The 26,129-nt window shown below is 51.5% G+C and overlaps 2 protein-coding genes across 2 annotated transcripts in view; both read left to right on the forward strand.

The window, feature by feature from the left end:
• SH3GL3 (SH3 domain containing GRB2 like 3, endophilin A3) overlaps window positions 1–6,052 on the forward strand; it is a 42,753-nt gene extending 36,701 nt beyond the window's left edge. Inside the window, exon 6 of the mRNA XM_047086828.1 lies at window positions 5,847–6,052. Within this exon, the coding sequence (XP_046942784.1) occupies window positions 5,847–6,052 (206 nt within the window). The remainder of the gene's footprint in view (window positions 1–5,846) is intronic.
• An 18,935-nt stretch (window positions 6,053–24,987) lies between these two features.
• Window positions 24,988–26,129, forward strand: part of ADAMTSL3 (ADAMTS like 3) — a 347,278-nt gene continuing 346,136 nt past the window's right edge. Inside the window, exon 1 of the mRNA XM_047086812.1 lies at window positions 24,988–25,056. Coding sequence (XP_046942768.1) covers window positions 24,988–25,056 — 69 coding nt within the window. The remainder of the gene's footprint in view (window positions 25,057–26,129) is intronic.

Consider the following 26,129-nt stretch of genomic DNA (forward strand, 5'->3'; position numbering starts at 1 on the left):
AGGGGAAGGTCACTGGACATCGTGGTGGCCGGCGAGGAGCCTGTCTGGGCCTGACCTGCTCGCACTGTTGAGATGACTTATCGCTACAGGCCCGGGCCTGGCTCTGTGGTCCAAGCCTCCAGCTCTGCCTTGTGGGGTCTCTGCATCCTGTGTGCCCACCCCCAGGCCGCGCCCGGTCCAGCTGCCCCCCCAGCACCTCCTTGCTTCCGGGGGACTTGAGATATGTTCGCGGGTCACAGGGAGCCAGAGGTGGCTTAATTACACCACCCCACCGTTACCACTGTTTGGCCCCCCACCCCCTGTGGGGCTAGAGCACCTGGGGGGGGGGCCGCCTTCTCCCAGAATTCCAGTGGGAAGTGGGGCCCGAGACCACCACCCCCTGCCCTGGATGGAATCTGGGGAGCATTTCAGCCTTCTTTCCCAGCCTCTTCTCTCTCCGGCCTCTAGAAAGAGCTTGTGTATCCCCTCTGGGTGGCAGGGAACAGCCCTTCCCTCTTCGCGGCTTGTAATAGGATCTCCTTGCTCTGAGTCCTTCACATCCTGGTTCCTTGGACCCCAGGAGTCAGCCTATCTGGCTGTCGGTCTCTCTCTCTGCCTCTTAAATCTCAGAAAAGCCTACCTGGCACCGGCGTGAAAGCCGTTGCCCGCTGTTTCATAGCTGAAGTGGCATTATTTTGCAGCTTAGAACTTGCCACATCGACTGCACTGTCCACGTGCGGGCTCTCCCCTTTCCATCAAGTTAGGGAGGCCACCGCCCCTTGGATTAAGGGCCCCAGACCACGGACGCGAGCCAGCATGACAAGTGCGTGGGATGATCCTCCAGAATATCGTCTGCTGCTTGTGTCAATCAGGACGGCCAGCCCAGCTCTAGCCGGAAGGTGTGGATTTACCTGGTGCCCACACTGCCGGAAGTGTGTTCGGGGCCGGGGGCGGCGTGGAGCTGGCCGGAGAGAGCCAGGTGTTCAGGCCTCACCTGAGTCAGGGAACTGGTGTCCAGGGGTCTCTCCACTCAGTGGTCTCAGCAGAGACGCCCTGTTTGGGGCTCATCTGCTGATGGAGTGTGATAGGAGTGCTGGTCGCTCTCCAGCTCTTAGAAAATCTAAGTGGGCAGCGTGGCAACGGCCCCTTGCCTAGAATAAATGAGGTGAGAAGTGAGTAATGTGTCTTTCCCCCGATGTGTTCGGTGTGTGTGCTGGGAGTGCACACGTCTACACATGCAGCTGGTGGTTGGGGTCGGCGCGTGCCTGCAGTTTAGCATTTATTTTAGTCGTTGCAGGTAGCTTGCAGAGTAAATGGGAGGAAAAAATACATACACTTAGACCCGTGGTCAGGGTGGTAGCTCATAAAATGACTTGGCAACCCTGAGTAGCGTCCTGGATCACGTAGGAGGTGACGTCCGTCGGGTAGGTCACAGGCTGGGCCCAGTCTGGAGCCCTGGCGTCTGGCCCTGGCGCTGCCATTAGCCCCGGGGCCAGGCTGTTGTCACCTCTTAGAGGCATCACTGTCTCTCCTTCACAAAGAGAAGGGTCCATGGGAGGACCACCAAAATACCTTTCTGGCGCTGACGTTTCGCGTTCAAGGAAGTGCTTCCCGAGCCTACCGTGTGGTTTGGCAGCTGCCTCCGGCTCCCTCTTTATTGCACTGGTAGAGTGCTGGAAATGCTAAGAGGACGGTAATCACCTTCATAGACCACAGTAAAGCACGTATCCATCAGTAAAGTTGACTGTGACTCAACGGCCCAAGTTGCCATAGATTTTCGGTGCCCCAGCTCACCAGCCAGGCTTTGCGTTTCCAGAGGAGAATGAAAAGTTCTGCAGGCAAAACACTCCATTTCCCAGTGCTTTGAAGTAATTGCATGTTATCCTGTTCAAATTCAAGACGATGAGCCGGGCCTCCACATTGAAATCCTCCCACCGCCATCATTATGACAAAAGTTGGGGTGGCATGGAGGTCTGTCATGGAAGGAGCCATCAGAAAGCTAGAAACATGAAGTACATTCTAGAGACCGTAGTGCAGGTGCATCCAGATGCTAAAAGGCTGGTCTACATGTAAGTCACCACATGGGAAGGAGCTTCCTATCTGGAGAGGGAGAAGAGGATCCCGTTCCCTACCATGACCGCTTTCCGTTTCCCCACCGGCTGAAACGCCATGACGCTCCCAAGCTCTGGCTGACAAAAGCAGAGGGAGGGGGGAGGGCCATTAGGCTGATGATTTGCAGCCTCCCTTGGACATTGGAATCCTTGAGAAATTTTAAGAAGCCCTGATGTCCAGGCCCCGCTGTCAGAGCTTCTGACTTAATCGGCCTGGGGTTCAGAGGGGCTGTGGGCGTCCTAACGTGCCGCCGTATCGAGAGCCGCGGTAACAGGAAGGCAGTGGGGTCCTGCTGAAGGAGGGCCGCGCCACCAGCCAGAGAAACGGGCAGCGCACGGTGAATTCGCTGCCTGGGACAGAGGGGCTTCTCATTTGGCCAGACACAGAAGTACCCAAATCTCTATTCTCTTTATGTGGACATAAAAGAGTCGGTGAGGAAGGAACACAGTCGAGGCAGAACTTGCCTCGACTCTCAGTTGAAGTTAGAGAAAGGAAACTGTTTCCTGATTATGGAAAAAAGGAAATCAAAACAGAAAGCATGAAAGAGAGTGGCAGAAGTGAGACGATCTAGGCAGATATTTCCGTCACGTGCAGGGGTCAAGCCCTTGTGAAAGGACACAGACTGTGCATCCGGTGTGGTCTTGTCCTGGGACACTGCCTCCCGCCTTTGCAGAGCTCCCTCTGCTCCTGTGACAAAAGGAAGCCGTGAGGAGTCGGCTGTCGATGGTGTGGAGTCCTCCCTGGTCTCCTTCTGGATGGCCTGCTCTGTCTTCTGGCGGTGGTCTCTGTCCACGGGGTGGTTACCATGTACACGGGGCGCGTGGTTTTCCCGGGGTGGGGCTCAGCTCCCTTCCAGCTCGTTCTTCACGGGGACAGTCACATCTGCTCTGCGTCCACCAGTGGTCCGTGAGCTTGACCCTCTGGTCAGGCGTCACCTCCCCTGGCCGGGGCAACCTCTCCGCTCCTGCTCACCCCCTTGCCTCAGCTCCTCCACAGGGAATCATGAGACTGGCTGAGGCCACGCGTCCCGTTAGAGGCTGTCGTGCCCTGGAGTGGGGCCACACACCTCTTTTGTGAACCCTCTTATGTTACTGTCACAAACTATCCAAGAAAGCATTCTATGTTCAGAAACCCATTAGCCTAGATCACTGGGGGCAAACGTTTTCAAACATTCAAGACTGAATATTTTGGAGAATAGAAAACAAGTTTCTGGCATGTTCTGATACCAAAACCTGACCAGAATGTAAAATGAGAGTAATCTCGCTTTTGAATAGAGATGCGAAAATCTTAGATAGTTAACAAACCCGGTCTCTCTGTCGGATGGAAGTTTAACACACGTGTAAGTGGTTCTTTCAGGGAACACAGATCATCGCTCATTAGAAAACCTCCTAAAACTAGTCTTAATACTTAAAAAAATATCCAGTTGCAATCAAAATGCAGTTCTTAAAAAGTAATCTCTCTGCCCAGCGTGGGGCCTGACTCATGACCCTGAGATCGAGCGCCACATGCCGTACCGACTGAGCCAGCCAGGTGCCCCCAAAGTGGGATTTTTATTGGGGGGACAACACTCAATACATTGATACTTAAGTTTGCCTGGTTGAATGATTTCATGAGAATAGGAGATTTTGAAAGATTAGAAAGTGATGAGGAATTTACCTTATTAGTAATTAACGTTTACTTGAAAGCCACAACATTTAAAATGATGCGTCGCTGCAGGTGCCTAAATCGATCAATGGGAAAAAAATAGAAAATCCTGAAATACACCCAAGTGCACGTGATAATTATATATATGGTAAAGGTAAAAGTAATATTTGAAGTCAGTAGAGGACGAAAGGATCATTTAATAAGTTGTGTTGAGATAACCCTTGAGCATTGTTAAAAGTAAATAACACCTCTATTAGCCAAAATTCAATGGAGTTAAGAGTAAACATTTTCACGTGAAAAAGTTAAATCATTGCTGGGATTAATTTAGTTGAATATGTACATACGAACGTGGAGGAGGAACCTGGGATACAAAGGTTGATGAACTTGACCTGTATGTATGCCAAAACCAAACAGACCCCCTTCCCTGCCCCACCCTCAGGACACATTCCAGAACAGATTGAAGAAAGCATGATACACTGGGAATAATGCTCCCAGCAAAATGACAAAGTATAGTAATTAGTATAGTATAGTATAGTATAGTATAGTATAGTATAAAAGGGGGCTCCTAAAACTTTTAAGACCAAAAAACAATAGACAAATAAATTGAAGAAAGGGGGAAAGAGGAAGGAAGGAGGGAGGGAAGGACAGACCTTAACTATCCAGCAATAGGAGGTTAGTTAAAGAAGTCATGTCATTGGGGCGCCTGGGTGGTTGGTTAAGCCAGTTGGTTGAGCGTCCAACTTCGGCTCAGGTCATGATCTCCTGGTTCATGGGTTTGAGTCCCGCGTCGGGCTCTGTGCTAACAGCTCAGAGCCTGGAACCTGCTTCAGATTCTGCGTCCCTGATGTCCAGGCCCCACTGTCAGAGCTTCTCTCTCTCCCCCTCCCCCATTCACGCTCTGTCTGTCTGCCTTTCAAAAATGAATAAATGCTAAAAAAATTAAAAACAAAAAAACAAAAAAAAATCGGGACACCTGGGTGGCTCAGTCGGTTGAGCATCCCAACTTCGGCTCATGTCGTCATCTCATGGTTCGTGGGTTTGAGCCCCGCGTCGGGCTCTGTGCTGACAGCTCAGAGCCTGGAGCTTGCTTGGGATCCTGTGTCTCCCTCTCTCTCTGCCCCTCCCCAGCTCACACTCTGTCTTTCTCTCTTTCTCTCAAAAATAAATAAACATTAAAAAAAAATCATGTCATACTGATATAGTTGACAACTGCTCAGCAATTAAAAGTAATCTGGAGAAAAAGTCACAATAATATGTATAGGAATGTTCTTTCATGAACATATTTATGTAAATACATATGCAAATATATTCATAAACACATCTGGAAGCTTCTCCACCAAAACGTTGAATCTCACATTGGTTATTTCTGGGTTAGTGGGTTACAGCTGACTTTCCTCGATTTTGCATATTCTCCCTCCCTCCCTCCCTCCCTCCCTCCCTCCCTCCCTCCTTTTCTTCTTCCTTTCTTACCATTGCCATGTTTTAGTTTAGAAATTAAAAAATAACCATTTGAAAACCATTATTCCGAGAACTTCCTATAATCAGCCCAGCACGTCAGGCTGGTCTGTGAAAAGTCTACCTGTTCTCTCCAGCATCACATCCTGCCTCATTCCGTGTCCCGGTCACCAGCTCCGAGAAGATGTCCCGACCACACGGGCCTTTTCTGCTTCCTTCTCTGAGCTTCTGAGCTATAAGTGACTCACCACCTCATCTTTGTCCTTCAAATGTCGCACGTGTATTGTCCGATCTTCACAAAGAAACCATAAGCTCCCTGAGGGCAGGGGTTGGGCCTTGTAGTTCTGTGTCTCCCTCGGGCTCCAGGCAGAACCAAGGAGCTGCTTCAGGAAGGTAGGCCGGGCCTGACTCCTCTGATGGGGGTACCCAGGGGAGAAGCCGTGGGCCCAGGAGGTCTGCGAGGGCGTCATCTAGTGAGGGGCAGCCGGGACAGACCCCAAGAGCGCAGCATCGGTGGGCCGGGCTGAGCCAGCCTTTTGGGGAAGAAGGCAGATGACCTGGTGTTCATGACCCCCTCCAGATCTCCACCTTCCTCCTTCTCCAAAGATCATGTGTCCCATTAACCTGTACTTTTTGTCTCCGTATGACGTGGACAGGTTCTAACGTTCCCATGGACCAGCCCTGCTGTCGTGGTCTCTATGATTTTGAGCCAGAGAACCAAGGAGAACTAGGATTTAAAGAAGGAGACATCATTACATTAACCAATCAGATAGATGAAAACTGGTATGAGGGAATGCTCCATGGGGAATCTGGATTCTTCCCCATTAATTATGTTGAAGTGATCGTGCCTTTACCTCAGTAAATGTGTAACTCAAACTTTGGACCTACTTTCATAACTGAAATGAATTCACACCAGTGTTCTCTCCGTGTGGCGTTCTGTGACATCCTTGCTCTTTGACCCACTTAATGACTTTTGTATGTGTGTTCTCTTTATAATGTATTTTGTATCAATTTAATTTGTATAAATGATTTTCTTGTCTTAGCTACATGAAAATATACTTTCCTTTTTCGCTTAGTGTTCTAAAAGTCTTCGGTTGAATAAATGTCCGTGCTTCTCGTTGCTAAGAATAAACCACACCCATTGCAGTTATGTTAATGAATTGCCTATATTCCTCAGCTGCAACGGAATGCAAAATTTGAAACTTAAGAAATGCTAAATATTTTGTTTCCTGACGTTACTGATGTCATCTGGTCTTTCCTTTCCTCCTGTTTTAGCTGACCTGTGAATAGCCCAATAAATATGACACACCATGTTGGCAAAAGGCCGTGGTTCTTCTTAATGTCGAATTGGCTTTCAAGCGTGGCGGTCCAGCTGTAAACTCCCCCTGTGCCCCGTGGCTGACCGGGGGGCGCCGGCGGGGGGGGGGGGCGGCGGTGGGCGCAGTGTGGATGCGTGCATGCTTCTTCCAGACTAAGTCCGCAGGTCTGAGAGGGGGCTTTCACTGTCCCCCTGATTCAGACACAGCACACCCTCCTTCCAGTTCAGGGATACGGGACTTTTCCATGCACTGTCAAGTTTATTTATAATAGAACCTAACACAAGCTTCTGCGGCTGCCAAATATCGGGTAGGTTTTTCAAGCAGGTCCCGTTGGAATGCTCTGGAAGGAGCAGAATGGGGAGTTGGGTTGAGTGCCAGTAACAAGATTGCATAGTTTCAGAGAACCAGCCCCTGGCCTCACCCAGGGTATGCACTCGTCACGTACTTTGATCCAGGGGCGGCCACAGCTGTCCTGGGGGAGGGGGCAGGTATCCTTTCTCCTGCAGAGAAGGAGGCTCATTGGATGGCTTGCCCAGGATCAAACAACAGTGGTGTGAGAGGCAGAGTTTGAACTCAGATTATTCACTGAACCCCACGACTCACTGAAGTGCTCACCCAAGCCTTTTGCAGAGGCCAGGTTGGTCTAAGGTGACCAAAAGCAGATTTCTCAGTCTTCTGAGTCCGTGGTACATCAGAAAATTCCCAACATCCAGGATACTTTTCCTCCTTTCTTTTCCTACCAGTCCCTCTCCCCCACACCTTCTCTAAAAACAGTTGTATCTATAGTGTCTGTAATAAAATAATGGTAACGGCTTTTATTGAGTGCTTACTATGGGCCAGGCGCTACTCTAAGCATTTAAATGAATGAAGTCACTTAATTTTCGTAACAGTCCGTTTTGCAGATAAAAGAACTGAGATGTGGCCAGGCTAGGTAATCTGTCCATAGTCACACAGTCTTTATGAAATGCCACAGCTGGGCTCCTAACCTAGGGAGTCTCCTTGCCTCTCCTGTGCTCCTCACCCCTGCCCACACCGCCTCTCCGACCGTGCATTTTCCCACATACACTCACAAAGGAGCTTTTTGTACCCCATCAACTTTTCTTTTCCAGCTGCCATATTTGAAATGTATCACACAGAAGGAGAAGTGCAGAGCCATTCTCAATGCCCGTACTGTGCTTTGGCCTCTTGTTTGGGAAATAGGAATTGCAGCTACCTGAGAGCTGTAGACTGGGGGGCTCTTGTGAGGCTCCAGTAGATGGCTCCCCTCTTCCCCTTCTGAGTTCTACAGAAGCTGGGGCGTTAGTCAAGGGGGAAAGCAGAGGAGAACCAGTATGCAATTTGCATTGTAAAGGCCGTGTCACAAGATGTAGCCGAGGACGAGAGCAAAGCACCTGCTGAGCCCCGAAGGAGTCAGACACACCTGGTCTGGGGGGAGGTGGACTGTCCTTACCTCCTCTTACGGCGACAGAGCCTTTAACACCGAGCTGGCTGCAGAGCTGGCAGCAATCGAGAATGCACGTTCCCGGGCGCCCAGGCCGCTCAGTCAGTTCAGCGTCCGACTTCGGCTCACGTCGTGATCGCGCGGTCCGTGGGTTCGAGCCCCGCGTCCGGCTCTGGGCTGACGGCTCGGAGCCTGGAGCCTGCTTCGGATTCTGTGTCTTCCTCTCTCTCTGCCCCTCCCCTGCTCATGCTCTCTCTCTCTCTCTCTCTCTCTTTCTCTCTCAAAAATAAATAAACATTAAAAAAAAAAAAAAAGAATGCACGTTCTCTGCCTGCAGGCCAGCTTCCAGGGAGACGGGGGGCTATGATACTCGTGCCCAGTTGCTAACCCGAACTCAGTCCACTTCCTCAACTAGCTAGGGCTACTTGGAGAAAATCCCTCCTCATGGAAACTGGGAGAATGGGGAAAAGGTATTGCCCTCTAACTCTGGGGAACGGAGATGGGAGCAGACCTCAAAGAAAACTCAAGTTGAGGTCCAGACACACCTATACGAAAGGGAAAAGGGAGACATGTGGAAGAAATACCCTTTATAACTTCTTTAAAAAATGAGTGTATATCCGTGCAATAAGGCAAGGAAAACAAAAAAGTGGACTAAAGATTGAAAAGGAAGAAACACAACTGTCTTTATTTGCAGAAAACAAGATTGAATATGTAGACAATTATTAAAGAAGCTATAAAAAAATCTAGAATATGTATATATACTGTGTATATATATATATATATACTGTAAATTTGTCAAGATCCTGAGATAGTATACAAAAACCAATTATGTTTCTATATACTGGAAACAATTATTAAATATCAAATTAATCATATAATAGTGAAAGGCAATGTCATTTGTAATAGCAGCAGAAAGTACAAAATACTTAGAAAATATCTGAGCGAAAGATAAGCAAGACCTTGGCCCTCAGAACTATATAGCTTTGCATATAAAAATCGAAGACCTAATAAATGGAGAGAGGTACTCAGTATTGTGAAAATGTTCTCCCCAAAGTGATCTATAAATTCAATGCGATTCTAATCAAAACCCCAACAGGCTTTTTGTTTAACTAGCTTCTAGATTCTAGAATTATATGGAAATGCAGTTAGCAAAACAGTATGGGATTAGCACAAGTTTGGGGAAGTAGGTCAATGGAACAGAACAAAACGTCTAGAAATAGGCTCTTGTAAATATATGGTCAATGTATTCTCAACAAAGGTGTTGAGATAATGCAGTGGGGAAAGGAAATCTCTTTTCAACAAAGTAAAAGAAACTTTGATCCTTACCTCACACCGTACATTAAAATCAGTTTTAAATGGGTCATAGACCTAACCATAAAAGCTAAGACCTTGAAGCTTCTACAAGAACACATAGGAAAAGGTCTTCATAACATAACCTTGAGGTAGGCATAATTTCTTAGGACACAAAAAGCACTAGCCCCAAAAGACAAAATTGATAACTTAGACTTCATTAAAATTAAACATTTCTGCTCATCTAAGGACAGCATAAAAAAATAATAAAAAGACAAACCATAGGTGAAAGGATTCACAGAATGTATCTGGAAGAAAAAAATCACAATTCATATCTCTCTACTATAGACGTATGCACAGAATATGTGAAGAATTCTCAAAATTCAATAATAAATAAGAAGCCCAAAGATTTGAAGACACACTTCACAAAACAAGCTATACAAATGCCCAATAAACACATGAAAAGATGCTCAAATCATTGGTCGTTATCAGGGACTGGTCCTTGGGTGGTACCAAAGAGGCTTGGAATTATAGCATACTATATAAGATACCTCCCAGCAAATAGGGAGCAAATTTGTAGCAAATAGGTTCTAGTGGTCATTACTGAAAAAGAAACAGTAGTTTAGAGCTGCATACCTACAGGAACATAGGCAAATGGCAGGGACTGTTGTGTCCTAAGGTTTCTAAATGTCTGCCCAAGGTGATATCATCCATAGACGTAAGAGTGGAGCCACTGAAGATATGCTGAGCGATAGAGTCATCCAGAATGTTGAAGAAACTCCCACTGAAGTCTACATCACTGGCACAACAGCAGAAACTGACTAGACATATATTTTAAATATTAAGAAAAGTAGAGGTTCTGGGTGGCTCAGTTGGTTGAGCATCAGTCAGACTCTTGGTTTTGGCTCAGGTCATGATCTCATGGTTCGTGAGTTCAAGCCCTGTGTTGGGCTCCACGCTGAAGATGGGGGGCCAGCTTGGGATTCTCAGTCTCTCTCTGCCCCTTCCCCCCACTCTCTGAAAATAAATAAACTTAAAAAAAAGTCTTTGATTAGCAAATTCCCATGAGGAAATGAATATATTGTGCCTGCGTCCTGATGCTGAACACATGAGCTGCCGGTGACTGCTGGTGGATCCGAAAATGTTACCAAGTCACCCTCACAGAAGCTGTGTTGCTCCCCTGAATACATGGTCAACATCAACGATGACAACCATGGCCAATACCCCTCCTCCCTCTCAAAATGCAGACGCACAGGCAGCCAGCTCTGCCTCTCCTGGGCTGATTTGTAGGGTCTGAGCTGGGCAGCTACTCCTGACCTTGTCCCTTCTGTGTTTTGCCAGCCACATTTCCTGAAAACCCAACATTCCCGTTAAATGTTGAATTTCACTCCGTATATCTATGCTCTAGATCCCTTTCAGTCTAGCACAGATCCCTCACAGTCTAGCACTGCTAACCAGGTGAGTTACGGCCTGCAGCACAAGCACTCACGTGATGGACCCACGATACTCTCTTGCTTCTGGGATTCTGTGGTTGTCTCAAGGAAATCAATCTAGGGAGGATCTAAGGAAAAGAGCTCATCAGACAAAGTGGTTGCCGCTGACCTGCCCTTGTAACACTCACCTATCTATAGCATGGGCAGATACAGGTGTTCTGCGCCTTAACTCAAGTACTGACCCCTAGGTGCCCGCCCATCGATAGCAGAAAGGACTTTTCCTGTAGTATGAGGAATGACAAGAGGCAAATAACCCAGGCTTCTCCTCTCTCTGATATGTTTGGTTAGGCCAACAATGTAATAACAGGGGGTTAGGTGAGGTCAAAGCCGGTGCCCAGCCATGGCCACATGCAGTGTTTTCACATCAGCCCGTGTCCCTCACACCATGTCAGGCAATGTGTTCAGATGCAATTTCAGGTGGGACAGAGAATACAGAATATAGAGATTAAGCCTTGGTGGTGACAGTGGGTAGAATAATGGTCACCAAAAGGTATGTCCTAGTCCTAACCTCCCGGAGCCTGAGAATGTGACTTTAACTTGGAAATAGGGTCTTTTACGTGCAAGAAAGGGTCTTTTAAAGTCCAGGGTTTGGGGCGGGCCTTAAGTCTAATGACTGGTGTCCCTACGAGACAGATGCAGGGAGAAGGTCACGTGGAGACAGAGGCAGAGATGTGGGGGGCACAACGGCAAGCCGAGGAAGACCCGATGCCACCAGAAGCTGGAAGAGGCAAGGAAGGATTCTCCCTTAGGGCCATCGGACACAGCGCAGAATTGCCAACACCTTGGTTTCCGACGCGTGCCCTCCGGGACAGTGAGAGGCCACCTTTGTGTTGTTTTGAGCCGCTCACTTGCGGTCATTGGGTATGGCCGCTCCGGGGAAGCTAATGTAGAGGCCTTGGAGTTCATTCAGGTGTAGTAGCATTCAAATTCCCGAGAGTCTTCCAGAAGAAACTGTGTGCTGCCCGTGACAACACTACAGCAATGGCCTCCTGAAGACAGGAAGGGGCTTTCTCTAAGCACCCCCGGGAGTGCTGGGGTTGGGGCTGGTGGCGGATCCTTCTTCTCTACTTCGGCATTTGTGTCACATACAGGCGGCTTTGCTACTTTGCTACGCTGCCCTGTCTGCACCCTCTAGTTCCTAAGTCCTGGGCCCAGAGGGCGACGGAATCAGCCGGTGACTTTGGAAAAGGGGACCGAGGGCCTGGGCAGGGGTCGCTAACCCCCTCCCTTCCTCTTCTTGGGAGCAGCGCATCAGCAGAGAGTGGACAGATGCCCAGTCACCACGGAGATGCTGTGGTCTTCCCGTGCGTTCCTCTTAATTGCTCAAGCTTTGGGCCGAGAGACGGGGGTTGCTCCCCGGTTCCTTTGAACGTGCGCCCTTGCCATAGCTCTTATTTCTGGCTTTAGGCTGGCTGATGCTTATTATCTTACCGTCCTGTCCTACTTCGGTCTACATGTATTCATTCAGTCTATATGGATGCGCTTGTAATTGTCGGCACAAAGCCACAGGAGCCGCGAGCGATGAAATTATACGAGGACGCGAGGCTGCCTTGCTCTTGGCCATCAAGGACTCCACCTCCTGGATCTCCTGGAGTCTCTCCGACTTAGGAAATGACCCTTCTCCGAGGCCCAGTGACTCGTGAGGGGCCAAAGATGGAGGGGGTTGGCGCTGGGAAGATGACCCACCTTGGTCACCTTGAACCGAATATTTCTTTAAAACCATGGTCTCTGGTTTACATAGCCAAGAGGAAGGCAGAGGAGGAGGCTGGCAGGAAGCAGCTAGGAAGGTACCACACGGGGGAGAGCCCCCCATCACACACACACACACACACACACACACACACACACACAGAGACTGTCCTTGTCATGTCGCAGGCCAGACGCGGTGAAGAATCAGTTGATGTTGAATCTCCCACGAGACACCCACGGAGAAGGCCAGCAGAGAGCATCGCTAGCCTGCCTCCTGGCGCTGGGTTGACACCAATCCGCTTCCAATCGACCGTTGGAAAGAAAACCGGATCATGTGCTTGTGCCTGAGGCTCCCTATCAGCAGGATTGCACATCCAGAAGCATGTTACACAATGTGCATCTAGCGTTCTTAAAGCTGTTCTGTCTCTCCCAAAGACCCAGTCGCCACATCAACCTTTCCTCTCATTTTCTCCTGATCTCTCAACCTCTGCCCACGGCTCTCCTTGTCTCTCCTCCTGGATCCTTTCTTCTCTGGGTCGGTCCACATAATTTATTAGTAGAAATCCTTCGGCTTTTTTCCAAGCCCAAGAGCAGTCTCACAGCTGACCGAGCAAAGAATCACTCCATCCTTGAAGGCAGAACGGGGAAAGCAATATTGCCGACCTGTATCATTTGCTTTTTTTCTTCTGTACTTGTCAAGAACAGTCTCCTTACCTTCCTGGCAGAGTCAAGGGAAGACATTCATGGCGCACGGCTCTCTTCCCGCATCACGAGGGCCATCGTTGGCAGAGTTACGGCTACTCCTGTGTCTCATCAACCCTCTGCGCCTCAGCGGTGGGGATGATTTCCTTCCCCGGTTTCCAGCACTAATGTAGAATTTTTTTATCCTATCCATTTAGTGGCTTCAGTGGGGGAATGCATGGTTTGAGGAAAAAATTTGAGCTCAAATCATCTTCTTGGATCAGAAGTCTCTGCCTGACCTGAAATTTCATGTCAATATCAGTTTTTTATTTTAAATTTTCATTTCCATTTTCTTTATTTATACTTTGCAGAACACGGGACATTGTGTTCTCAATTTTCCCGACTACACACATGAATTTAGGAATATTTGTTTCATGCAGTCTTTTGGTTTCTTTCTTGGTTTTCAAAAACAACAATAAAAATACACTGTTCCAGCACATATTTAATGAAATAGCATTTAGCAATTTCATGGGGAATGCCGAGTAAGTCTCACTCTTGCTTTGATGGTAAACCAGGGACCCAGGTTAGGGTTGAATGTCATACTTGCCTTGGTGGATTTGGGGGCTTCTGGGTGTCTTGCAGGCTGACGTTTTCAATGGAAAAGCAAGAGAACGGAGTTGAGAGAACATCCTTCAGGCCTGAGCCTCTGAACCATATGAGCGAATGATGAAGATAAAGGCAGAAGTCAAAAGTGGTTCAAGATAATTGCTTCTTGGTTTTGTGTGTGTGTGTGTGTGTGTGTGTGTGTGTGAAAAAGACGCAAAACTTGATATTTTCACTGTTAGGGGAATTATAACATATTATATGCACATTAGAGGATATTTAAAAACTCCTTTCCCCATAAACAGACATATGGACAGATGGTGGATGGGCAGATAGCTGTTTTCACGCACACTATCAACTTCCATGGCTTCAAGGGTTAACCATATGCTGACAAGTGTCAAGCCTGAGTCTCCGGCCCAGGTTGTCCTGATTCTAGACCACAGGCATTTCCGGCTCAAACTCTTCCAAGTGAAGCCATTGTCTCTGTGCTGCCTCTTCCCACCCAATATGCTCCTTCTCTTATGTTCTCTGTGTTAGTGAATGACAACTGCCACTACCCAAGGCCAGTGTCAAAAACCGGGGCGCTCGCCTTGACTCGTCCCTTCGTGGTACCCTACCTTTGAAGTCATTCGCCAAGCCTTATCAGCTCTAACAGCTCTCAAATACACCTGTTTCCTTCTGTCTCCACGACCACTTGGGCCAGGTGATGCCAACGTGAGCTCTTGCTTGGATCGTTGAACATAACAGCCAGAGCCATCACCACTAAGATCCAATCTTCTCGTGCCATTTCTGTGCCAGATGTTCTACTAAACAAGCCCTTGTGCTTAGGGTGAGTTTCAAAACCCCATAGCATGGCCTATGTGCCCTTCACAAACTCACCCCCTACCTACTCGTCTGTCTATTTAACTTGGGCCAATCCCCGATTTTCACTCTGGTCCCCAAATGTATTAGTCTGCATAGGCTGGTGAATGCTGATGTAACAAATAAGTAAAAGGCGTCAGAGGTTCAAGAGAAAAAGGTGCTTTCCTGTCCGTGTGAGATCGAGCGTAGGTCGGTTGACTCTCCAAGCCAGCCGGGATCTTTTCATTTGTGGTGCTGCCGTAACAACACACAGCATCTATGTTCACTGCCCAACTTCTCCTGCGGACAAAGCCACAGCAGCTTTCCACCGCCTCGACCAGGAAGAGATACGCCGCAACTCCAGGCTTATTTCACCGGCCTGAGCGAGTCACGTGGCCCTGCAAGAAGGCTGGGAATCGTAGCCTCCGAGAAGGAGGCGTAGGAGAAGGGATTCGGCCAACTGGCAGCGTTCCGTCCGCCACGCCAAACCTTTACAAAGCACGTGGCTGTTGAATTGGAACGTTCATCTTTGGGTCTTTGCACGTTTTCCTTTTTGTCTGGAATTCTTACTTCACACCCAAACCTTCTCATGAATAATTCCTGCCCAGAACTATTTTGGGGAGGAATGCATGGGAATGCCAGGCTAGAACCTCTTTCTCAGGATTATGAAAGCTGGAACAGTACTCTAGAAGCTGGCTTTTAGCTGGCATCCTTGAAGTGAGATATAAATTCTGTCCTTTTAAATTTGATTTTCAAATCAAATGGAAATGTTTATTTACACAGATTTTTCACATCTTCCTCTATGATATAAAGAAGTTGTGCTGGATCTGATGTGTTATCAGTCCCTTTCACAGCTGATACCACTGAGAACATACTGGGAAAGAAACAAGAGGTGAACAAGGACCCTTAAGCTAAGGATCCTTAGCTCCTTGCCACACGAGTGTCTCTGTTGTTGGCTCGCGTCATCACCTCAGACAAGGGAGAGTCTCCTGGCAGCAGGGAAGTGACAGTGTTACATCACTTACTCAAAGAAGTGCTGTCCCGATGACTTCGTCAAATTCTTTTTTGTTTAATTTTATGGTCCTATTGACACAAACACAACATGCACAGAGACTGCCTGTTCATTTTCTTTGCTGCACAGCCTGGCATCGGGACCGGGGACTCTGACGGCCGGCGGGGCTCCTCTCTCCACAGTGGCTTTGTGGTCCTCGGAGGGGACGCGAGCCATCTCTGAGGCGCAGTACGATTTGTTGCACATCAGCAGCTCTGCAGACTCCTCCGTATCGTGGACCAGGAACTTCTGGAAGCCACCGGGCAGCACGTGCTTTGTATCCTTGTCGCTCCTGTATCCGCTGTCGGGCAGCAGGACGGGGCCCTTCCGCGCACCCCGTTGTCAACGCCTCGGGGTTCCCACTGGTTGTGCCTGATTTTGATACGGTGTCTGGCTGGTGCTGGATGAACTTCTTCTTTTTAACGATCCTGGGCTTCGTTGGAGGTCTGGGGGTGGCCACGATGCCTAGCAGGAGACGGCTGTCACCTCCGCAGGCAGCACCGAGGAAGAGAGTCCTTTGTCACATTCTATTGCTACAACTCACAGGTCCTGTCCACACTCGCAGGGAGGGGATTACACAATGGTGTGCACACCAGGAACAAGGATCATTGGGGGCCCCACTGGAATGTGCCTAGATACTCTACAATGTTCCCACGATTCCTAGTCTGAAGGTGCAGGCATATCACATGTGTGACCATGATGGGAGTGGTCACATAGGGTTTGTCCTAGAGCATGTGATGCATTGAGTCATTCTTTCCTAGATCTACACCCCTCACCCCAGCCATTTATATGGTTTAAAAATGTCTATTTGGAATAGTAGATTGTTTCTCATTGGAGGAGAAGCACAGAAGGAGAGTAGCTTTTTTATTTCATTTTATCTTAATTTTTTAAAGTTCATTTATTTTAAGACAGAGAGAGTGAGAGAGAGAATCCCAAGCAGGCTCCGCACCGCCAGCACAGAGCCTGACATGGGGCTCTGTCTCCTAAACTCTGAGATCATGACCTGAGCTGAAATCGAGAGTCGGACGCTTAACCAACTGGACCACCCAGGCCCCCCTGTTTTTATTTTAAACCAGAAGATACTGTGCCTGCACTTAAACTTCAGTTCTCAGCTGAAATATCACCTCTCCTAAGAAATCTCTAACACCCCCATGACTGAATTAATTGCCATCCTACCCAATTCTTTTATAGCTCCCTGTTCTGACACCTCTGGGAACACGTATCCCACCGTATCTCATTTGCTTCCTCGGGGAAGAGGCAATGTCTTATCACACCATCGTGTTCTCAGGACCTAGCACATGCCTGACACGAAGTAGGTCGTCGGCTAATATACACTGCATTTCACTGCATTGCACTGAAGTTTTCCTTAGGTTTGAAGCTGACCCATAGTGGATGGCGGGATCTGAAGGAAACTGGTTCTTCACCCTCATCCATAGAACGTTTTGGCCTGAGTCTTGGTAAAGAAGGGAGAAAAATGCCTAATTGGCTATCAACACCATCCCAAAGTTAAGTGTGTTTTGCAAAACAATGCTTTTTGTTGTTGTTGTTGAACTTATATGTGAAAAGAGACTTTCAAGTATTTCTCGGAGGCATTTCCAACCCAAATATTGCCAGGCCGGCACAGCAAGGGGCACGTAGGAAGCCGACTAAACAGGCAAGTCTCATCTCGTGGGCCAGGTAAGTGACAGGGGATGTGGCACCAGGAAATAAAGATCTTGAGGACTTGGAAGAAAACTGTTATCACAATGTTAAACAATAGTGCGTACAGAGTTCTTTGCACTCTGTTTTGTTTGTTGTCGTTGTTGTTGTTTTTGGGGCAAGTCGATCAATGCTGGAATAAGACGTTGGTCTCCAAGAGTTGCCGGAGGTGATGTTCGAGATGTGAATTTTTCAGAAGGCTGAGAGCAAAGAGGTAAAGGAATATATATTGCTTGGTTTTGTTTTCTTTTTCATAAATTGAACCTTTTGTGAGTGAATGTCTTTCTAAAACGTTACATGTACTTCCGTACGTCCGTAAACAGAAGCTAATGAACAAATGCACTTATAAATAATCTGGACTCGTGGACACAGGACGGTGCCACGACATAGTGATTTTCTCGAGCCTTCTGAGGGGGAACAACAGGGTCCCTGACTATGGTGTCTTTTTCAGTTCTTTTGTGCCTTTTACAGTTCTTCTGTAGTGACTTTGTTCATATCTCTTTTCTTAGCAGGCTTTCTTTTCCTTTCAAATTCATAGCTCTAAGTTACTCTTGAAAACTAGAACTATGTGCAGAGAAAGAGTCAATAGTCGAGTGAGACCTAAGTGTTTGCTCGTATGCGATATGCTTAAATCTGACGTCAGGGGGATGTTCAGAGGCCTTTTCTTTTCTGGCTGTGGTTAGACCCACAGAGACTGCTACAGCGGAGTTCCAGATGGGGAAGGTGTTGCTCTATTATACAAGCAGAGTATGAAGACAATCCTGGAGAGGACAGTGGAAGGACCTGTTGTCCACAATATAATGGAGAAAGCTGGTGCTCAGAGAGGTGAAGCGATTTGCCTAGAACCCCCCAGTTTGTGGCCGATTCTGGGCCACAGTAGTGGATTTCCTGATGATAGCTCCATGTTCCCCACTCAGCCTGTGCCTCTAAGGAGAAGATAAGGGTTGTCAAGGGCGGAGTGAAATGGTTCAAAGGCACTAGCAAATCCATTCTTGCCTGGGAACCTGCGGTTTGCTCCCGTTCCACAGTGGAGTCTATCTGCACATACATGTATGTGTGTGGGTGCAGATTATCAGAGTATGAGATGCCCACAAAACCGGGTCAGGTCAGCACCTTGCTAGCCCTGGAGGCCACATGGGAACCGGCCTTAGTTTGGGGCACGGAGAAACCTGGTTTGCCGGCCCTGGGAAGGGCCCCAGCGCTGTTCCTTTGTGACACTTTGGGGCACCCTAGCCCTCCTTATCACACCCCTAGAGATTTGAAACTTTCTAGAAAAAGTCTGTCCGACATCACCCACCTGACAGAGAGATCCTGACTGGCTCAGACCTCCAGAACCGCAGCAGCCCTCATTCCTAAGCTCCTGACTTGCAATCATGGATCTGGCTTTTCTAAGAAGTCATGAAATCATGGATCTGGCAGCCGGAGGCGCTCCTTGGGGATCTCTGTGCAGGATGAGAGGAAAAACCAAGAATGAGGCTGTGCCAAGGCACACAGCGCCCCTCACCAAGTGGGACTGCCTCCTGTCCCCCTCCTCCCGAGGGCTTTTTTTTTTTTTTTGCTTATGAGGCAGAAAACTTGAACACATTTTGTAAAGCAAGTTTCTCTTCCAAAGAAGGACTCCACCCCGCCCCCCCCCCCCCGGCCCCAGGCAGAAAACTACAGCCCGTAGGTGAGCATGTTCCCCACGTGGGGCTAAGGAGACCCGAGAAACTGCGTAGAGCAGATGCTGTTGGTGCGGATGCCCCGTCAGACCCTCATCATTGGCAGGTGCGCCCATCCCTCAGTTTAAGAGAATGTGGCTGCCAAGGGCTCACACCTGACGGCTTCTCTGGAGCGCGGTCTGGTTTATGGGAGCTGCCTGGGGAGTTACAGCACCCCCCAACTCTAGGGGAGGCAAAGCCTGACTGCACGTAGATGCCACAGCTCAGTCCTGTTGCCTTAAGACAAGGCACGTCTTCGGGTGCCCGGGTGGCTCAGTCGATTAAGCGTCCGACTTCGGCTCAGGTCATGATCTCACGGTCCGTGGGTTCGAGCCCCGCGTCGGGCTCTGTGCTGACGGCTCGGAGCCTGGAGCCTGCTTCGGATCCTGCGTCTCCCTCTCTCTCTGCCCCTCCCCCGCTTGTGCTCTGTGTCTCAAAAATAAATACACATTAAAAAAAAAAGAAAAAGAAGGCAAGGCACGTCTATGGTGGAGCTCCTGCTCCAGGGCCCCTGAGGTTCAAGCAAAGGTGAGACCGTACCTGGGGCACAGGCTTGCTCTCTGCTCTTACCTCTTCCCTGTCCTGCTCTCTACTCCCTTACAGTTTTTTAAATATTTATTTTAATGTTTATGTTTGAGATGGGGGAGGGGCAGAGAGAGAGGGAGACACAAAATCTGAAGCAGGCTTCAGGCTCTGAGCTGACAGCACAGAGCCTGACACAGGGCTTGAACTTGTAAACCATGAGATCATGACCTGGGCTGAAGTCGGATGCTTAACTACTGAGCCATCCAGGTGCACCCCAGTTTTTTTTTCTGTAAGAGCACCCCCTTAGCAGTCTTGCACCCCTAACACACCATGCTCACTTAGCACTCTTGGCCTCTTGTCTCCTGCTGGCTTTGGGTGACAGCATGTCCTTTGCACCTATTGTAGGCAACTGCAATTTCCATAGGATTTGTCCCCAGAAGCTCTTCCCTCCCAGCCTCCAACAGAGTCTTTTTAAGTGTGTTTCCTGAGCCCATCTCACAAGTCCTGTAGGCAGTGAGAGCAATTCTCTCTCAAGATTGATGCCCTGAAGTGACTTCGTCTCTCTCTCTCTCTCTCTCTCTCAGGACAGAATACACACATACTCCAACAGTGGCATCGCCAGGAGTAACCTCCCAGGTCCTCCCTGCACGCCTCGTATACAAATGCTGCATTGTTGTGCTGGTCTGGTTGGGGTCAGCAGGCCAAGCTGGGAGTAGGGGCAGGAATCCCCAAAACTCTCCCGGGGAGGAAGCAGATCCTGTCACTGGTAATGGAAACCAGGAACTCTGGAATATGGATCGTCAGGTGAAAACGGAACTTGGTTTCTTAGACCTCTCAGGGTTGGTGACATTGCTCTTGGCCTTAGGTGGTGGGAGATGTCTTGGGGGAGGTGGGGTAGTCCAAGGCCTGAACCCCCAGAAATAGATTGGGTGGGCATCTGTGCCCGATGGCCTAATCCAACCGATTGACTTTCTTGGGGGGTTCATTCTCTTCTGTTCTTCCCACTCCCCATTCCTCCCCCACCTCTGTGCCTTGGGCGATGTCTTATTGAAATGTTTTGGCCAGATCTCAGGGGAGGGGAGAGTGGGTGGGCGACCGAGGGCAGGTTTGGGGTCTACACTTGGGCAGAGTGGTGAAGGAGAGTCCTAATGGGGGGTCAGGCAGGGAGTCTGGGGGCAGGACCTGCGAGGTCCAGCCAGCCCTCCCTGAATGGAGTGTACCTTCCACGGCTGCTATCCTAACGCACAGCGCCTGAGTCACAAACAGGATGGATTGCTTGATCTGTTCCTCCAGATCAAGGAGGAACTTCTCCATCAGGGTGTCGGTGATGTTTTCTCTTCTTTTCACTCCTGACCAACTGTTTCTTGAGGGGCCGGCCTGATAGGAGATGTAACCCGAGGGAGAGAGGCTCAGCCCTGGCCTCCACACCTGATGCAGGGCACTCCCCGGGGGGTGGCTCAGGAATCAAGAGTGCCTAAGGGAAAATGAGACAGGAGTCCTGCGGGGCCATTAATTCCAGGAGAGGAGCAGCTCAAGTGTTCCCAGCACACCTTCAGATCCAGAGAACTTCTCCTTGCCTTCCTGAACCGCAGGCACCAGGGGCTCAGCTCACCCCAGCTGCACGGGCATAATATCTCTTCGAATTCTCTATTTCATCTTGAATATTCATGTGATTTTTGCAACAGACTCCACGATACGTCAGGGCTGGTTTTAGAATAGAACCATGGGACATTCTAGCTGCTGAGAACATGAGGTTAAACCTGTCCACCGTGGTCTCATTTGTAAAATGGAACAAAAACCATACCTACCCCACAGGCCACGGGGATGACGGAGCTAATGCAAGTCAAGTGCCTGGTGCTCCATAAATGTCCTGAAATGTTATTCTCCTACTGATAGCCTGATAATGAGAAGTGCATACAGTGGGTCCTCATTATTTGCAGATTCCACGTTTGCGAATTCACCTACCTGCTAAGATTTATTTGGGTCCATAAATCAGTGCTTGCAGCTCCTCTCGTGGTCATGTGGCAAAGGGGTGGAACCCGTGAATCGCCTGATCCATGGGACCGGGAGGCGTCCTGCTCTGCCTTCTTGTTTCACGGTCTGTTCAGTGCCACTTTCCATATTTTTGTCTTCTTTGTTGGGGATTTCGCTGTTGAAAATGGCCCCCGAGAGCAATGCTGGAGCGCAGGCTAACTGCTAAGCACAAGCTGTGACACGCCCTGCAGAGAAAAATCCTCGTGTTACATGAGCCTCATTCAGGCAGGTGTTGTACCGCTGGTGGCCGTGGATTCAGTGTCGATGAATCAATAATACATGTTAAATAAAATGGTTTTAATGAGAACCACATATAAACTAAGGCTGTGCATTGGTTGGTTGATAGACGGGACCAGAAGCTGGCAGGAACCTAACTGTGTTTCAGGGGTTCAGTATTCGTTGTTCCCGTGGCTTTTTAAGAACAGAACTTTGTATGGCAAGTGACGAGAGCTGATGGTACATAGGTGCGTTCTTTGTGGTTCAGCCCGGCCCTCCCTGCCGCTGACTGACTGACTCTTCTCCTGCTTCCTGCCCCTCTGCCCCCTTCACACTGAATGTCCTCTGCTCACTTTTCCACGAGATTCCAGCCCTTTCACATGGGGTGGACGGTCAGGAGAGCCAAAGGAGTCACCCGTCTAAGGAAGGTAAGGAGGGGAAGCAAGGCAGGCAGGGGGTCCACCTCTCTTGGTAAAGCTCAAACACCATCTGCAACGTACCCCCTACAGACAGGCAGGCAGCAGCTTTGGGGATGGACAACAGAGGGACTTTAGAGGGAAGAGATTACCAGCCCCAAACTTGGCTTCGCAACTCACTGTGTGCAACTTTTTAATCTCCGGGGCCTCAGCTTCCCCACTGTGAAATGGGAATAACGATCCTAACCAACGCCATGGGGCCCGTGGTGGAGACCAGCCGCACAGGAGGAGCTGGGCGCAGTGGCCGGCACACACGGGGCACCCAGGGACACGATGCGGGTGGCCGTACTTAGGTGGGGGCATCAGGCCGACTTTGCAAGCAATTCCCCAGCCGCTGGCTTTCTACCGCCGAGGTCAGGCCGAAGCCGGGGACAAACGGTTCGTCTTAATCCCACAAGGAAAGTCACCCCAGTCCCCGGTCCTGACACCCCACCCCTACCCCTCGTCCGGGGCCTGGCACCCCATTACTTGGGCAGCGGCGGAGCTCTGTGCCCGAGCCCGGCTCCCACGAGGCGGCGGCCGGTACCTGGCGCGCAGGCGCCCCTACCCGGGCGCTCGCGGACCCCGCAGCCGGACGTCCGTGGGTGGGGTGAGCGAGCTCCGGGCCGCGGCACGGGGTCGGTCCCGAGGTCGGGACGTGTGGGCCGCCCGGGCCGCGGAGGCTCGCGGCGGCGGGTGGGGGGCGACGGCGGCCCTCCTCCCGGCTCCGGCCGAGGCGGGGCGCCCCGGGCTTGGCTCGCGAGGCCGCGGCCGCCTCTCCCCAGCGCGCCTGCCGGCGGCGGCGGCGGCGGCGGCGGTGGCGGCGTCGGCAATCCCGGCTCTTGGCACCACGCCTGGCGGCCGGCCCAGGGCGAGGAGTGGCTTCCAGGAAGCGGGCGGAGGAGCGTTCCAGCCGCGTCTCGCCGTCGCCGAGGCCCCGCGCGCTCCGAGCGGCCCGCGCCCGGCCCCCTCACGCGCTGCCCCCGCGCCCCGCCGCCCCCCGGCTCGCGCGCAGGGCTGTGGCCGGCCGGCCGGGCGCGCCGTGCACTTGCCGGGCGGTGCAGGTGGCGGCGCGCGCCCTCCGCCGCTGGGCCCCGGGCCAGCGCCGCGCTGCGCGCCCGGAGGGGGCGGGAGAGGCGGGGCGGCCCCCGTCCCGGCCCCATTTAACTGCGCGGCGGCGGCGGCGGCGCCGCGGGCTGGAGGCCGGCGTCGGGGAACGTCCTGGTCCCGGGCTCCGCACGAGGTGCCGCGGCCCGCCTCTCCGCCGCGCGCGCCGCCCGCGCCGCACGTCCCAGAAGCTTCTACGGCGCCAGGTGGGAGTCGCGAGCTCCGCGCGGGGGTCGAGGGGAGGCTGTCCCCGGGGGGCGGGCAGGGACACCCGGGGCAGTGGCCCCCGGGCAAGGTTGGAGGGGTTACCTCGCGGGTCCCGGGGCGGGGGGGGGGGGCGGCCCGGAGACCTCGGGCCGGCACGCTCCGTGGGGTCCTGGAGGACCCGGACAGGGACGTTCGGGGCTGCCGGCGGGCGGGGATGGGGGCGCTCCTGAGGGCGGGGGCCCCTGTCCGCGAAGGCCGGGGGGGGGGTCCTCGTGTTGGGGCTTCCCCGGCGGAAAACGGGCTGACAGCAGCCGGTGGCCTTGAGCGTCGGCGGGTCGCGAGCGCCTGGAGCGCGGGGTAGCGGGCTGGGGCGGCGCGGACGGGCGGGCGCGGGAGGAGCCTCCGCCGGGCGGCGGGCTCCGGCGGGGCGTGCGGCGGGGCGGCCGGTGCGAGCCGGCGAGGGGGGCGCGCGGTTCCCCGGGCCCGGCACTGGCCGCCTCCCTTCGGCCCAGAGTCGCCGCCTCAGGTCGGAAACAGCAGCACATTTGCGGATCGCATTAGGCCAGGCCCTTAATGCTTTCTCCAGATGGAGAGAAGCCACCGACCCGCCCCCGGACACCGGCTCCGCCAAGGCGCCCGCGAGGCGAAGTGAGAGGCGAGGCGAGTGTGACCTCGGCTTTTCCAGTCTCGGCTCGTACTGATTTCCCTGTAAATCGTCAGGGGGACTCTGCAGGCCCCCCCCACCCCCCTCGCTGCCCTCCCGGGCTCAGGGGGCCTCTGCCCGTTCGCCCTCACCTACTTTTGGCAGAGTGTGCCCGCCGGCGCTGAGGCCGTGCGCTCTGAACCTCCCTGAACTCCGCTCTCAGACCTCTCTGGCTGCAGGTCTGGGGCTTGGACGGTGGCATCTCCTGGGAGAAAAGCCTCGGAGTGTTCGAGAACAGTCACCATCGTGCTGTGTGACCTTAGGCAGGTCCCTTCCCCTCGCTGGGCTGCCTTAGTTGGCCTCAGATTCATTTTTGCCTGAAGTCGAAGAAGCTGGCAGGTGCCCTGATCCTTGGCTCCATGCTGGCTTCCTGAGTCAGAAGCCAATCGCCACACCCTGCTGTTGACACATGAGCTGGAAAGTGGCTGGTGCAGAGATGTCTCAGCTTCTGGAGGACTGGCCCTGTGGGTTGCACATGGGAGGCAGGTCCAACTGCCCTCCTGACCTTGATGTGGACGCCTCTTAAAGATAGCCCTCCGTGGCCTGTGCCTTGAAACAGACACCCCATCCTGAATCTACACAAACCTTTTCGAGACATTGTTGGCGGGGGGGGGGGGGGGTTCAGGGTCCCTCCCTCTGATGGGTCTCTTAAGTCATGGGTGCCGCCACTGGGGACAGAGCTGGTTGGAAACCAGCTTTTTGCTCTCTTGTAGGCTCAAGAGAGACTCCCAGGAGACCGGACCCGATGGCTTCGTGGGAGAGCTCCTGGTGGCCGCTGATGTGGATGGTCGTCATGCACTCTGCCCTCCTACAGGTACTGTGCAGGGGAAGAAGGATGGCAGGCTTCCCTCTGCTTGCTCACAAGCACTGTTCCAGATCACCTAAGATGTGGTACGGGCAGTGTTCATCGTATCCCAGAGAGAGTCTCATTTTCTCCCTTACCCCCGGCAAATGGCAGTCTGGTTGACCTAGCTGTAAGAATGATCCAAATCCCTTGGGTCCTCGCGGAGCCCTGAGCAGGGCTCTGAGACCGCTTGGGTGCCATGTACCAGCAATGACTTGGGGGGCTGTCGTGGACCCTGTCTTTTCAGTCTAGAATGGCTGTCTGCATGTGCCCAGTGGAGGCTGGGCTGCTGAAGGCCAGGGCACAACGAAGGGGCCGAGCCCAGTTTCTGACCTTTGCTCAGCCACGAAGTAAGTGTTCTGAGTTTACTTGTGTCGACACACATCACACTATTTTGCGGTTCTTTCTCAGGCTCCCGTCTCTCCCACTAGCCTGGGAGGGCCCAGCTCACCCCTTGCGTCCTCATTTGCCCGCAGGGCAGACTGAAGTAAAGGTAGCATTGCCGGAGAGACAGGAGGGAGTGGCGGAGACAGTGACAAAGTGGATGGCTCATGCCCCATCTAGTGAGAACAGCCGCTGCCCCACTTCAGCGGAGCCAGGTGGGAACACAGGCCCAGAATTGCCGTATCTTCTACTTTTTTAAAGAGGGCTGGATCGTTCAGACTTCCTAGGAAACCTCCCAGGTTTTAAAGCCATGAAAGCCAGACGTATATGTTTGCATCCTGGATTTCGCCTAGCAGTTTGGAGCCCATGGTCTAAAGGTGCAGACCGAGTCTTAGTGTGATGTCCCCAGGGCCACTGTTAGCCCAGTACAGCACCTCACGTGGGTTGGAACAAGGCAGTCCCTCTCTTCAGGTGTAACTTCTTGGGCATATGGCTCAGGGGCCTGTGTACCCTCCGGGTCTAGCAAAGGGCCTGGCCCTTTAGGAGGGCTTTAATGTCTTTTCAACGAGGTTGCACACTTGAATAAAGAGACACACTGTGGGACAGATTGGTCAGGCTGAGTCTCAGTTCACTTTCTCGGACACGGTGTTTGCGAAGCC

Source organism: Lynx rufus, unplaced genomic scaffold, assembly GCF_022079265.1.
Source record: "Lynx rufus isolate CCGP_SWC_20201006 ecotype Redwood Valley unplaced genomic scaffold, mLynRuf1.p SCAF_21, whole genome shotgun sequence".
NCBI classification, from domain to species: Eukaryota; Metazoa; Chordata; class Mammalia; order Carnivora; family Felidae; genus Lynx; species Lynx rufus.